The sequence below is a fragment of the Mirounga leonina genome, unplaced genomic scaffold (genome assembly GCF_011800145.1).
Source record: "Mirounga leonina isolate KUSES-001 unplaced genomic scaffold, KU_Mleo_1.0 Mir_82, whole genome shotgun sequence".
Lineage (NCBI taxonomy): Eukaryota > Metazoa > Chordata > Mammalia > Carnivora > Phocidae > Mirounga > Mirounga leonina.
The window spans coordinates 38,695,960-38,710,825 of record NW_023270825.1 but is presented as its reverse complement, the minus strand read 5'-3'; the positions used below and the strand labels follow the sequence as shown (position 1 = coordinate 38,710,825).

General features: G+C 44.1%; 1 protein-coding gene across 2 annotated transcripts; it reads right to left on the bottom strand.

Annotated features, from left to right (window-relative positions):
- Window positions 1-444: 444 nt before the first annotated feature.
- SIX4 (SIX homeobox 4) lies at window positions 445-12,988 on the bottom strand. Of its 2 annotated transcripts, XM_034993184.1 has the most exons (4): window positions 12,920-12,988; window positions 11,870-12,711; window positions 8,449-9,137; window positions 445-4,805 (listed from the first exon to the last, which is right to left on the bottom strand). In XM_034993184.1, the coding sequence occupies exons 1-4, from the start codon at window positions 12,920-12,922 to the stop codon at window positions 4,009-4,011; spliced, it is 2,331 nt and encodes a 776-aa protein (XP_034849075.1). In that variant the 5' UTR covers window positions 12,923-12,988; the 3' UTR covers window positions 445-4,008. The 2 variants fall into 2 exon arrangements, with proteins under 2 accessions (XP_034849075.1, XP_034849074.1); XM_034993183.1 differs by lacking the exon at window positions 12,920-12,988 and having other exon boundaries at window positions 11,870-12,792.
- Window positions 12,989-14,866: the final 1,878 nt, after the last annotated feature.

Here is a 14,866-nt window from a genome sequence, read left to right as displayed (position 1 = left end):
GTGGTGCAGTTGTGTCCGTATCTTCAAGTCAAATCACTGGTGGACCCAACTGCGGTGTAACCAGACTTTGGTTAATGGGAATGCTTGAAAGATGCATTATATTGAGCTCATCCAGTAAGGTTGGGAATGGAAAGGTCTTTGGATCATTGAATTTAATTCCAATAAACCTTTTAGAGTATGAGAGTCAGATTTTGGAATACCCAGATGCATAGGAAACATTTCTTTACACTGAGGATGAAATCTAATCACTTAGCTTTGGGTATGCAATACAATTAAGTGAATTGCATAATCTTGTACAAAGACCAACAGAGATTGTTCTAAAATGACTCCTTTTGTTGTTGTACCTGCCAGCCTATGGAATGTTTGTGTGGGTTTTTGTTTTTCTTTTTCCCTACTCTTCTCTTTTTTTTTTTCCCAGCGATAAATAACTTTTTAAGAACAACATATGTATAAATATAAAGTTTATTTAGCATAGTGTTTAGAAAAATAAGTTCACATCATTTCAGAAAACAAATAAAACACTTAATTGTCCAGGCATAAACCCCTATTACAGTACAACATACATACTTTAGATCTCTTTGGTTGGGTAATTAAGCACAGAAATGTTCTGGGACATGCTCTGTGTGCCATCACCTAACAGTGCAGTAGAGACTCTGTTACCCCACCCCATGATATACATTCTGTATAGATTTTCTCTTTGTGTAAGGCACAGTAAAACCATATTGAGTATATAACCGGTCTCCTCTAAACATACAGTACATGCAACAAAAGAACAAAAATTGAGAACCCTGAAAGCCAAGAGTCACATGCTACATAATTGGATTAATAAAATGTACGGCGGTAATATTAAATTAACACGAAATGTCTCAACTAGATACAAAATAACTCTTTTTAGGCTCTATCATCTAAGTTCTAGGAAGACTTCAAAACATCTTTTGTAAAATGTAATTCTTTTCCCCACAAATGTCCTGAATTATTTATATTTTTATGATGAGATGATCTGTCGAAAACATTGTAAAAGAATGAAGAACTTCTGGCGATGTACTAACACCCACTTGCCTAACGTAGCAGGGCAGGCTGCAACACATGCCCAATAATCCAACTTTTGACATGCAAGATGCAAGGGCATATACAAGGAGATTTAAGGTCAGTGTGCAATTTAACTACACATTTTTTACCTATGGCTATAACGTCTACTTGCCTTTCATGACACAAGAAAGGCACTGAAACATGTACGACTCAGTCTTTTTGTTACTATAAATATATATGAGCTATGAAGCACTACAACGCAGGTGTTTTTGCTTGATTGAGGAACAAATGCACCTTCTCTTTAAATGATAAAACTGTTCTTTACTAGCTGTAACTAAGAGCTAAATGCCAAATTCTGGCAGAGTGCATAGAGAGCCTCACACCAAAAATCCCACAGCCAGCAGCAGGGGTTGGGCTTTGCAGGGAGAGTTTTTACCCCTATTCTGATTCCTCTTCGGGGATCATTTGAGGGTCATTTGCAGCATCTTCAAGCATTGGTTTATGTAAGAGAAATTTTGCCACATGAACTCCAAGGGTCCTGAGTCTGGCCCTTGGTATTGCAAAAAACATTTGCAATTCTGTGCAAGGAGATCATGGGGTTTATCTTATTTCATTCACATATGTATGGGCTATAAACCAACTGGCCCTTATTTTACTGAAAGAATAGAAAAGAACAGTAAGTTCTCTATAATGTGCATTGATTCTTACCTGGTATATTGTGTAGCTACCTGGAGTAATTGTATGGGTATAATTACATCATGTTGGGAGTATGAATGGGTTTCCTAGGTAAGTTTTCAGTTTTGTGCTATCTTTTCTTTTTCTTAAGAGAAAAAAAAGAGGAAGAACTGTGAATAAAAGAGAGGCTTATTATATTTTTGGAAGACATATGAAACTTTTCCAGTTATATATAGGATATATATAACTTTTTAAACGTTCCCATCTCCCTTATTAGATCGGTATTTTAAAATAACGAACAAAAACTCTTGCTATCTGCAGCCATCAAGTGAAAAGCCATCATTTTCATGTAAACTACACTAGAGAACCATATAATTAATCTCAGTAACATGATCAGCACACACCTACAGGAAAAAACAACAACAATAAGCTGAGTAAGTAGTGGTGGAGGAGAAGAGAACTCTAAAACACCTGACTTTGTTAAAAAAAAAAAAAAAGATGAAAAACTGTAGTTTCAGCAGTTTAAGAACATTGACTAATTCCATAAAAAAGATGGGATCTAAGTTCTTTAGCAAAACGATGGGAAGAAGTCTTGATAGGGCTCTTTACCTATGTCTGCGAGTTCCATTTGCAATAACAAGAAAAGGTAAGTCCTCTATGGCCGTTATTCAACATGTTCAGCTGATGGGCCTGTTGGGATCAAGAGTACACTCTTTGTTCTGATCTCGAAGAGAGCAACATTGGTAACATCTTTATGTTCAACGACTTTAAGTCATCTCCGAAGAGATCATTTTCTCACATTTCTTGCTTTGCAGACACCAGAGACTTTACTCACTACATAAATGTATTTGTATTATTCCATTTTGGGTTCAGTCCTGATAAAAACTGTAACCACAGCTCACAACATTATCAAGCAAGCTTCTCAAAGAAACCCCAAAAGATTTACTTTTAAACAAGACATGATAATATAGTGCAAATAACAGTTGTATGTCATAACGTAACAACTGATCCAAAACACTTAGAACTAAGTTTCATCAGGACAGAGTTTTGCTCAAGAGAATTTATATATTCTTTCCTTAGTTTAAAATGGTTGTTTTCATAGACAGAATTAATTTTACATGGTAATCTATGATTGTTATTTTCATTGTAATGAAGAGCATCAAATATAATCAGTTGTTCATCCATTTACATCATAAACATAATTATATAAGTGAAACTTACGTTCTTCAGACTTAAAGCAATTTTGTGGTGAAAATAACCCTGTTAGATAGAAAAGAGCCATCAGTGCTTTTGTTGACACGTCTGTACCTTAGTAAGAATAATTAAAAGGCCACAAGGCATAAAGGCACATAGAATTCTATAGAAAACGTATTTAAATGAATCAGAGAGTTGCTAAATAAAGAACAAGGATGTGAAAAGAAGTACCAAAATTCCAATATTGGGAGTTAGATTGCCTGTTTCAGTGTTACTAATATTGACCATAACAGACTGCTGATAAAAATCATTACTTTTAAAATCCTACAAAAAGTAAAACTTTGTTGGAAATAACTATGTTCACTTCCTGTTCAAGCAATAAAAATAAATTAAACAGTAAGAAAACATTTTTCTTTTCAGTTCATAGTGTCTGAAGTATAAGAGAAACATATACAGCATAAATAAAATTCACTGTAATTCCTCAAATCCTGGCTTATAAGACTAATATATTTACACTCATACTGAAGTTTATTTCAGTTTTTAGTGGAGTTGCAAACTTTCTCAGCCCCACTGGACTATTAGCAAGCACATTTGGAAATGTGTAGAGACAAACCAAGACTTTCACAAAAATGTTGAAAAACAGAAATGCATATATTCAAAAATAAACCCTCAGAGTAGTGCGGAGTACCATTTATGCTTCTTAACCTCATCAATGCCCATGGAGTAAGAGTAAACAAAAATAACTGTATTGTTTCTAATGCCGATGTCAGGTGTATACAGTTTAAATTTAAAGAACGATAGAGTTCCATTTGACCTTAGAATTATATTAAGTCAACCAAATGATACACTTTGACTTGATATATTTCACCTCGTTCCTTTGTCTCCATCTATTTAAAAGAGAACATATGTGAACGAAAAAGCTGCAGCAATGCAGTTCTATTCCTGTATATTTAACTGTGATCTTCATGCAGATCAATCCAGTCTCCTGAATTCATTTACTCACAAAACTAGTGTTTCCCTGGAAATGGGAAAATGCTTTATGTCCTCAGGGCTCCGTGAAAAGATCTGCCTGCTGATGCCAGAAAAAAGAGAGAGAGAGGGAACTCAAGTTTATAAGTCTTGCATATCTTCATCCAGTTGGACAGTTTGGAGCTTGGCAAGCTCTTTTTTGTCTGTTTCCAGGTCTTCACAGACAGTCTCAACCATGCCCTCTAGGACATACTTGGATTTTGATTCCAGCATCATTAAGTTGCTTGTGGCTTTGCCCTCAGAATTTGTTAAGAAATTCTCTTTTATGTTAGCTACTGATTGCAGAACCAAACGATGTTCTCTGACAAAATCCTGGTGTACTGCTGGGGAAGGGTGACCCACCTGGTCTTCAGCTGTAGGAACAATTTCCCCAAGGGCAGCCTGGGTCATGGGGACTGACAATAGATCTTGACCAGGAATAAGGGAACAGTTCTGAAGAGTTGCATAGTTGGTGTTGCTGACAGATGTCACAGTAGATTTGCTTGCCACAGGTGCAGACATTGGCTGGCTATCAGCAATGTCAGGGTTCAGCTCGGTGGGATTTAGTAAGGTAGGGGGAGTCAGGGAAAAATGGTGAGTTGGGGATACATTAACTAATGAGGAGGCCAGTGGATGGAGGCCACTCCCGGAGATATTTTCAGAAGACAGGTTTGCATTTATTTGTGCATTCTGATTGACAGGCATCAACTGAGAAAATACCAGGCTCCTCTCCAAGCCCTCCTGTTTAACAGATCCTATAGTCTGGCCTGAATTAGGAACCGTGTATACCACTGCACTGGGAGCAAGAGAGCTCAAGAAAACCTTTCCTTGCTGGACTGTGGTGGACTCACTTGTAAATGTGCTCCCATCTGAAGTGCTTGAATTTACTGAAATATTACCTAAAAAAAATAAAGTACAGATTATCATTGATAGAACTGATAAGGAAAGAAAAAAAGATACTTTTTTACACACATGATTTTTCTCAGGTTCAGTAGAATCACCATCAGCACTTAAAACTACAGATTCCCAGGCTCTCCTCCTGAGAATCTGACTCAGTAAGTCCTAGAACAGGTGTATTTTAAACTCCCAAGTAAGTCTGATGACACAGTGGGAAGTGAGAACTACTGGTTTAGAAACCAAGTGTGAGAAAACCTTTTTTTCCAGGTTCTAATTTCCGTCAAGTTTCTGGTTCACTATTACCAACTCGATTTCTCTCAGTCAGTTGATAGTTGTAGCTAGCTCTGCCAGTTAGAACTAGAAAACACAAATGCAAAACAAAATGCCTTTGTTCAGGACAAGTTCAGTAACCGACATAAATGGATGTGTAGAAAATCCCCATAAAATGAGTTGCCCTGGGGCCTGAAGTTAACCATATAAACCTGTACAGACAAGTTTCAAACTTTCACCAAACTAACCATAAAGTAATGTCAAATCAACAAAATATTCAATAGTTTTTTCTTTTGTTGTGCCAGTTCTGAATTTTCAGGGTTGCAGTGATAGGAAGAATTAATGATAATAATAAAATGTACTTCTAAAATTACAGATTAATGTAAATAACTAGAGCTAATGCTTCTTTAAAAGGTTTGTATTTTGAGGCTCTCACTATAATGGTCTACAGAGACCAGAAGTAGAAAAAGAAACCTAACTGGAAAGCTGAGAAGATGTTCAAAATCAGGTAACTCAGACAATGGAGATGAATTAGACCCTTCCCCTCACTCCTACTATCAAGTAAAACCCTTTTCTTTTTGAGTCTTTACATAGGCACAGTAAAATGATGGTAATTGTCTTGCCACTGAAAGGTGGACCTGAGGGAATTTTGTGACAGAATTACTCAGATGGGTTGTTTACCCTGATCTTGAATTAGATGTTCAGTAAACTATTATTTTGAGAAAACAGCTCAATATTAAAGGTAATTCACCTAAAACATTTCCCTTCTTGAATTAGAATAACTGTGATTATAGTACCACGTATATTGATAAATAAATGTCATAGGGCTGTTTATATGTCTCCCAAACACTTTTTAAGCACCTTAAATGCAAAGGAATGTCTTTAAATGAAAAAAAGAAAGAAAGAAAGAAAGAAAACACTGTATTTAAGCTTTAAAAAAAATATAACCACCAGAAAGTATTCTTCATGGAAATACTGGTGTTAATAAAAACATCTCTACATATGTTTGGGTTCTTTCCTAACACAAATGTTTGTTCCAGGCCAAACAAATGAAAAGGCTTTTACTTGACTTCAACTTAAGTGTGCTTTAGAATTCTTGTTGACTGCTAAACTGTAGCAAAATCATTTGAAATATTTATTTTGCTATGTGTTATGTATTCGTGAAACTATTTGCCTGTGTATATGCGAACAAAACGATTAGTTATTTTTTTCAGGGAACCATAAATAATATGACAGGACATTTTCCCCAACTGCTATTGAATATAAATAAAATAATATTTTTGAATGTGTAGAAATTATAACATATATGAATGAAGGAGGAAAAGCAGATGTGATCCAAAACTTGATATTTAAGTATAACTGCACTTGAATTATAAATTGGACAATAATTTCAAAATCAGTTAAAAAAATCCAAACGAAAAAGGACATAGGTGAAAAGCCTAACTTTGTAATGACGGTAAGGAAAAGAAACCCTTATTTTGTCAGATTATGAAGTGAGTAAAAGATGTAGAAACTCCGCATATAAATACTAACTATTGAAAGATAATCTACCTTGTCTACACATTTTAAGGCAAGTTTCAGTATCTGTTTTTGAGAAAGCCTGAATCCCCAAATGCTTTATTGAGAACAGCAGTCCATAATTACTATAAAGGAACGTTGCTTCCTGGACCCATCTGGTTAAACTTACGCCTTTAATACACCCAGTCTAAGGATTGACAGCTCTGTTATTTGATCTTAGCTATTTTAACCGAAAATGCTATTCTTATTCATATTAAATGTCCCATTTTAAAAATTAGCTATGGGGCGCCTGGGTGGCTCAGTTGGTTAAGCGACTGCCTTCGGCTCAGGTCATGGTCCTGGAGTCCCTGGATCGGGTCCCGCATCGGGCTCCCTGCTCAGCGGGGAGTCTGCTTCTCCCTTGGACCCTCCTTGCTCTCGTGCTCTCTCTCTCGCTCTCTCTCTCAAATAAAAAATCTTAAAAAAAAATTAGCTTTAGTTTATAATACTTTTCTAGTAGCATATTTCTAGGTTACATGTGAAAACTATTTCTGCTTTTCTTCTCCCCCAGTGTACATACCAGACTTTTTGCTCAAATCTGTTGTCTTTAAAATGTTATCTACTGTTTGGAAATTTCCTAAAGAGAGAAAAGGGGTTAGATCCACATTAAATTATTATAAAATGAAGCACTTTGACTTTCCTTGTGGTTTCCATACTTTTGCCTTAGGTTGGATAAAGATTTCACTTAATCCTTTCCAGAACTTGGAACAATGAAGAAATACATGGTGTGCTGCCGGAGTTTCGTGTTTTACTACCCTTTTACCTGAGAATTGATTTTATAGAATGAAATGTACTCAACAACATTTTTTCCATTAATGCCTCCTATAAACTGAAGTAGATCATAGTTGTGGAAGCAAAAAATAGTTGTGCATAAATGGCTATTTTTTTGATAAAGCCATTTTACAGGAAGCTGATCTTTAAGGCAAACAATGACTTAATTTTGGCTTCGTAGAAATCTGGACATTCAGATTTGCTTGCAGGAAGGCAAACAGTCAGTGACATCCCCCATTCCTAATTTTAAGGGGCCATACCACCTCCACTGCCATTCTGACTATTCCTGTTTCTATATACAAAAAATGACACCGAGCCATCAGACTTGCTTCAAGTCAGTGAAGACGTGGCATATCAGCCTCAGGCTTCCCAAACTTCAGATCAGTGTCTGCTTTAGCATATTGCCTTTAGTAAAGCCACAAACATATATAATAAGGCTTACGGTTGCCTTCCTAAACAAACCCACACATTTAGGGGGCTAGTACACACGCAGAGCCACAGACACCCAGTCACGTATTCCTCTGGTTTTCCTTTAGTTCTGTTAGTTTTAATTACAGGAGGAACATGAATCAAACACAACTGATCCAGTCTTTTTAGCCTGCCCTTCTAAAATACTTCTTGGTCAAACAGAAAATGCTTAGGTAAAGTGTACACATTCGTACCAACTGCCTTGACTAATTTTGTGTTCTTAGCAATCTTATTAATTTTTAATCTTAAAATGTCAAGCAATGGGTTATTTTGTAAGCACCAATTGACTTATCATATTTCTATAATTGTAGAACTGGCAAGATCTGCTATGACCTGTATTTTTCCATTCAGTCGTTAGGAAAATACGAGCCCATGTCCATGATGCCAGGGAACCAAACAAGCTGGATCTTACACGGGTGTTGTGAAGGAGGAGAGACAAATCAAGGCTATTCTGCAGCTGTGGCAGCCAACAAGGTACCTGAACGGTAACATCAATCTATAGCTCCCACCAAATGCGTCATTTACAGCGGCTGGCTAAAACATTCACTGGTGCGTGACGGTGCCGAATGAGACTTTTACCTTGTGAAGCTGCTACGGAAACAGAAGGCAGCTGCAGTGGAGAGAATCCAATGCTCCCATTAAGGAACTGGCTGTTTGTTCCGGAATTGGGGATCTGGACAATGCCATACTGGTTAATTTGCACTGGTGTAGTAAAAGTCACCACAGAGCCTCCATCCTGGGAAGCCACCGTTTGAATGCCTTCTCTTTTTACCTCAGTGCTGGGTATCAGCCCTGGGAATGACACGGGGACACTGGAGTTGTAAGAAGTGGTGGCTGCTGGGTTAGCTGAAGAACTCTGGAGGACTTTGAATTCCTTCACATCGTGGGAGGTAGACCCCAGTATGTCACTCATGGATATACCATTGCTCACAATGTTTGATGCCATTTTTGGTGGGTTCAACGACACTGTCTGTGTGTTTCCCACATTTAATCCATTAAGGATGACTCCATTGGGTCCCTGAATGAAAGAATTACCATTAAGAAAGACAGGTGAAGTACTTGCAGGCACCAAGCTTCCATTCAACAAAACTCCAGAAGAGCTTAATGAGATCTTAGCATTTCCAATTTGTTGCATATATATGGGCTCCATGTGACTGGAAAGGCTGAGGTTAGTGACACTATCCGATGAACCGGAGAGTGGATGAGGAGACAAGTCCTCATGGCCCTTGCTGGATTCATCTTCAGTGCTGGGATTGCCATCTGACTCACTGCAGAGGGGGAAAACCAAGACATTCAGAAGGTCAGAGGGACGACATTCTACATAGTGCCATTTGTTTAGAAGTCCAGGCTCTAACCCCATTAAAGTCAGCATTTAAGGAAAGCAGAGCAGGAAGTTTTTAGTCCTGTTTAAGCTATGAGAACTTTCAGCAGATTCTGACCATCCAGAGAATGTGGGAAGATAAACTCTCCTATCCCAATCATTTTACCAATAATAAATTCAGGCAAAGTCCAGAGATCTGGAAGATGTAAATTCAGCTAATAGGATTTACTATGAGAATTGTATATACATTTTTATAGCATTGAAGTTATTCCTTCCTGTTATATATGCTGCTACCTATGCTGCAGAAAAAAACTCCCTAGATGAGGTGGTCAGTCTTTCCTGTTTAGGAACTCCTTCCCCTCCCCTCAAAACCAATTCAGATTAGTGTGATCTTGGAGGTAAATGAAACTGCCAAAGGAGCAGGAGGTGGGAAGTGTTCAGTTTTGTTTGCCAGTTAGTTAACAAGAGATCATTTTCTCACCTGCTCCCAAACTTCTACTCCACCAGACTGACAACTCTCTCATTCAACAAAGTGGCTGTCCTTGATGTAGGAAAGGCACTTTCAACCCAAGAACTGTTATGTGCAGTCGCCTTTGAATCCAAAAGAAGCCATAGGGGCCTATTTAACATACACCATCCAGTGCCCTGGTGAGGTGGGAGGGAAAGGGTGTGGGTCACTCAGCAGCCTTGTAACCATCAGACCCCTTCCCCAGCACCCTCATTCCTTCTGCTCCAGACGGGGACTGTGTTCCTCAGCTCCCCGACTTTGGGGGAAATACCAAATCCGGCGAGGGGTAGTGGTGGGATTTCCCATTTGGTCTGAGGCTGGGCGGGGGAGAAAGGGGCAGTTAGTTGGCAGTTTGGAAGCGTGGTGTGACTTGGCCCCGGCAGAAGATCCACGTCCCTTGCAGTGCCCGGCGGTCGGTTCGCTTTCATGCGGAGGGGAGGGGATTACCCGGGCTTTGGGCTGCGGGGCCAGGAGCGCAGAAAGCGCTTTGATTTACGAGCTGAAGCTGAGCCGCCGTCGCCGTCTGCGAGGGTGACTCACCGGGGGTGCGGGTGGGAGGTAGATCCGGAGAGGGGCCTAAACCAAGCAACTGGGCCGGGGGCGGGGGGTGTGGAGTTGGGGGGGGGGTACGCAAAGCCGGCAGAGTGTGGCTGGGGAGACGGGGAACGCGCCCAGCCGGGGAGTGGAGGCTGCAGGGCAGCTGGCCTGCGCGCCACGCCCGCTCACCACCCCCTGCCTCGGGCCCTGAGGATTCCGACGGAGCTCCGAGCGACGGGATCCGCTGCCACAAGCTGGCGCGGGGTGACCGACGGGCCTCCTCTGGGTCTCCCCGCAGGTCTGCGGAAGGATGCACGCAGGTCGCAGTGCGCGTTTTGTTTTGATAATCGCGAGGCCCGGTCGGACACAGCGCCTCCCTCCCTGCCTTGGGCGAGGAGCGCCGGAGCCGTCGGGCCCCGGCGGGGGCGCAGGGCAGGAGCGGCAAGGGCGGACCGCGGCGGACTCTGGAATGCGCCGGGCGATCGCTTTCGCTCGGCCCGGACGGGCTCCCTGGCGCCCAAGTTCCTTCTCTGGGCAGAACCTTCGAGCTGCTTTGGGTTCTTTCTGTCCTATGCCCGCGTGGCCGGAGACACCATCCCTTTAGGCGACCTTCTTTCTCCACAGTTCGCTCAACAATACACCAAATACACCCTCCAGGTGTCTGACTCGAAAGGACCGCACAAAAGAGGTGGAAAACCCATTTTCTACCAGTTGGGGCCCAAAACTCTGCCAGTCAAAAAGTTCAAACCCGCCAGGGTGGGCACTTTGGGAGGTGTGGCGCTGATAGCGCCCCCACCCCCAACTGCTGTCCCGGGAGGGAGCCAGGCAGGGTTCGGAGGCCGAGGAAGCAAGCCCCGCAGCCCCACTGCCCCGGCGGCGCTGAAACCCGATCCGAAGGAGCTCAGAATCAGGTTTCAAAACACGGCAGAGCCAGCCGCACCAACACCCCACGTTGCCGCGGCCGCGAAGGGAACCACAGCGCGCAGGGTGAATGATTAACTCTGTCACATAAAACCTCGACGTCCCCAGCCCCCCTTCTGAAACGCTAGCCCCCACCAACACCCTCATCCCTCCAGAGCGGCCAAGGCGACCTCCAGCGCAGGTTGGGGCGGGAGGGGAGGGCAGCCGAATCCCGCGGGGGGGGGGGGGGGAGTGTCTAGGAGCGCGCGCACGCGCCCGGCCGGTGTGACCCGCTGGAGGTGCAGACCCCGGCCCGCGCTGGCAACCTTCGTGGGCCTCGGGCGGCAACCAGAGCTCCCTTTCCGGCGCCTACACACGCTCCTGCGCCCCGCCAGAACCCGAGAGAGAGTGGCAACTTCAAAGCCAGCGTGATGGGGGTGGGAAACTGGGCGGCGGTGACCAGCCGAGGTGGGGGCGGGGACTGAGACCTAGGCGGGCGACGAGAAACTTCTGGGGGGAGGAGGGGGAGGGTAAGGAGGGAGGTTCCCCCGCCTCTCGCCACCGCCGCCCCCCCCATCCTCCGGTCGGGGAGAGGTGGGGGGCGGGGAGAGGTGGGCAGCCGGACCAGGCTGGTGGGGAAGGTAAGCGCCATGTTTGCGAGCACTTGGAGGAAAAGAAAGCTGGGAAGGGGGTGGGGGAGAGGAAGGGGGAGGAGGAGGAAAGTTGGCGCTCACCTTTTGGACTGGGTCTCGGAGGGGTTCCGATCGCGCTGCCGGCGGTTCTTGAACCAGTTGCTGACCTGGGTGAGGGAGAGGCCGGTGATCTTGGCCAGGTGCCGCTTCTCGGCGGGCGAAGGGTAGCGATTCTGCTTGTAGAGCTCCTTGAGCGCGTTGCGCGACTTCTCCTTGAAACAATACACCGTCTCCTCGCCGTCCCAGATGGTGCGGGGCAGGGGGAATTTCCTGCGCAGCCGGTACTTGTCCACGGCGCCCAGTGGCCGGCCGCGGGCTCGCTCGGCCTCGGTGTAGCGCGCCTTGTACCAGAGCTGCTGCAGCAGCGGGTGGTTGGCCGACTCGAAGCTGTGGCTCTCGAGGATGCTGTAGAGCTCGGGGTAGATGCCCTGGTGGAAGGCCACCAGCGCCCGCGCCTTCAGCAGGCTCTCGTTGCCACGTAGCAGGTCGCTCTGGGGCAGCGACCACAGGAACCGGGCCAGGCGGTCCAGGTTGCCCCCCTGCTGCAGCGCCTCGCACACGCAGGCGACATGGTCGGGCGAGAAGGCCAGTGGGGTCTGCGCGGCGGCGGCGGCGGCGGCGGCGGCGGCCGCGGCGTGGTGGTGCCTGCCCAGAAGTTCCGAGTGGAGTTGTACCTGATCCGCCGCCGCTGCCGCCACTGCCCCTTCCTCTCCGCTCACCCCTGCGGCGGCGGCCGTGGCGTCCCCCGGCTCCAGGGGGAAAGGGGCTGGAGCCGGGGGGCTCAGCCCCGCCGCCGCGCCCCCCGCCACTTCTCGGGGCGCCTCCTGCCCTTCCGAGGCGCTTTCCATCCCATTCTCCTGCTTGATGTCCGCCGCACTTGCAATCTGCCCGGTGGGGGAGGAAGAGGACATTTTTTGTTGTTTATTTTCCTCCCTCCCTCACTCCCTCGCACTCTTTTCCTCTTTCTTTCCCCCTCTCTTACTCCTCCTTCTTCGTCTCCCTCCCTCCTCCCCCCCTCCGGAAAGCCCACTCCCTCCCTCCCGGTTTCGGCTGGATCTGGCCGATCAGGTTTCCCCCCGGCCACGCAGTCACCATTAAGATAGCTGCTAGAGCAAAGTAGTGTAAAAGGATAGCTGCTTTCTGCCGTTCCCCCAACGTGACTCCTCGGGTTGCTGCATACTATATGGCACTGGCGGCCGGGCCGGGCCGGCCGCGCCACCTCATTGGCTATTTCACATTCAGAGGGAGGAGGAGACACGGTTTCTATCCCTGTCGATCACCCGCCTCCCACTCCACCCCTTGCCTTTCCCTCTCCCCCTGACCCCAGGCACCTATACCTGAAGGGAAACACCGACATTCTTTTTAGGCCAGGCTCCTGGGCGGGAAATTACCTAATGGGGCCTGAAAACTGGACAACAGGCTCTTTCAAAGAGAGTCCTTAGGATGCCAGCGGGAATATTAATTGTGTGGCCTTAAGGTCCGGATGCTAAACTCTTAACAAAGAGACCACCGTCAAGCATCCAGATTCCAAATTTTCGAAGATGATTCAGAAGCTTCTCTATTTTCCTATTCCCCTTTACCTCCCTTTCCAAGATGTCTTCATCAAGGATTTTGTACTCAAAAGGGTTCAGAATAGACTGTCACTAGGGAATGTTCCGAGGGGAAAACATTTATGGTAAATCAAAAAGGGGAAAATACTTGAATATCTTAAAATAATAAACCTACAAAAGAGCCCACTGAAAAGACAAAAACAAGAAACCTCTAAAAGGCATTTAACCTTCACTCACCTGGAGGTCTGGCAACACAATAAAGTTGAACAGGGTGCAACTAAGCATACAGACTCTTTAATCAATGTGTTTATCTCAGTGAATAGGGTGGAAGAGATCTAAGCTTTAGATTATAATAAAGTATGAAAATTCAAGTGTTCTGTATGGACATTTTTTATGTAAGTGTATGACTAGTTCTTTGGAGGTGATATTCTTGGTAGAAACACCATTTCCAAGTGCAGGTGTCTTCCATGAGATCAATGTGGGATCAGCAGCCCTTTCAGCAGCATAGACAGATGGAAGACTGCCCTCTGGTTTGAGGTGAAATGCCTGGGGGTGGAGTCCGCTGCTGTTTGCAGTCATGTCTCTTTCATGGTTTGCATGAGGTCTTAACTCCAAAAAGGATGAACCCATGTCTGCTTCTCTGATTTCTGTGGGTCAGTTAGGTCCACCTGCTGGTATTCTTTCTCAAAATCCAACACTTTAATGACATCATCCTAACGTCATCCTTCAAGGTGGCTTTGTGTTGTTTCTGCTTCCCAGTTACCCGTAACTCCCTATTGCAGCATATTATAAAGCAGCTGTTTAGGTTACCTGCTGTCATGATCAACTTGGTGAGATTTTCTTTTTGGTGGACAGGCTCATTTCATTGCTGTCCAACCAAGATGTCATTTGATTTTGGACTTGCTTTTGTACTGGCCTAATGAAGCCAGCACTGAAATCTCTGGCAGATTTAAAATTCATAGTCATAGAAAAGACCACAGGCCTACACCCCATTGGAAATATGCAGCTAGGTATCCAGCTTTAGGACAATATCTGAGATTCATAACTTCCTTGAATTCTAAAAAAATATACTCTTTATTTTAGAATAATTTTGACTTACAGAAAAGTCACAGAAAGAGTAGAGAGAGTTCCCATCTACTGTTTACCTAGTTTTCCCTAATGTTGACATTTTACATTACAATGATACATTTGTCCAAACAAGTTAACATTGCTGCAATATTATTAACTAAACTGTTGACTTTATTTGGATTCACCAGTTTTTCCATTAATGTCTGTCTTCTATTACATAATCCATTCCAGAATATGACATTGCATTTCATTCATTGAATTTTTAAAGCGTATTTATCAGAGCAAAGTAGATAGGAGGTAGTATGGTTTAGTGGAAAAAATGTGGACTTGGGGATCAGCTAGCTAGACGTAGTTTTAATCCTAGCTCTGCCATTTATTAGCCACTTGACCATAAAAGGTGGAAAGGATGGTTGTGAGGATT

Coding starts and splice junctions, on each gene's coding strand:
- SIX4 (XM_034993183.1), bottom strand. CDS start 12,738: ATGTCCTCTTCCTCCCCCACCGGGCAGATTGCAAGTGCGGCGGACATC. Junction 9,138..11,869: donor TCCGAGACCCAGTCCAAAAG/GTGAGCGCCAAC, acceptor CCCCCTCTGCAG/TGAGTCAGATGGCAATCCCA. Junction 4,806..8,448: donor TTCCGTAGCAGCTTCACAAG/GTAAAAGTCTCA, acceptor TATTTTTTTTAG/GTAATATTTCAGTAAATTCA.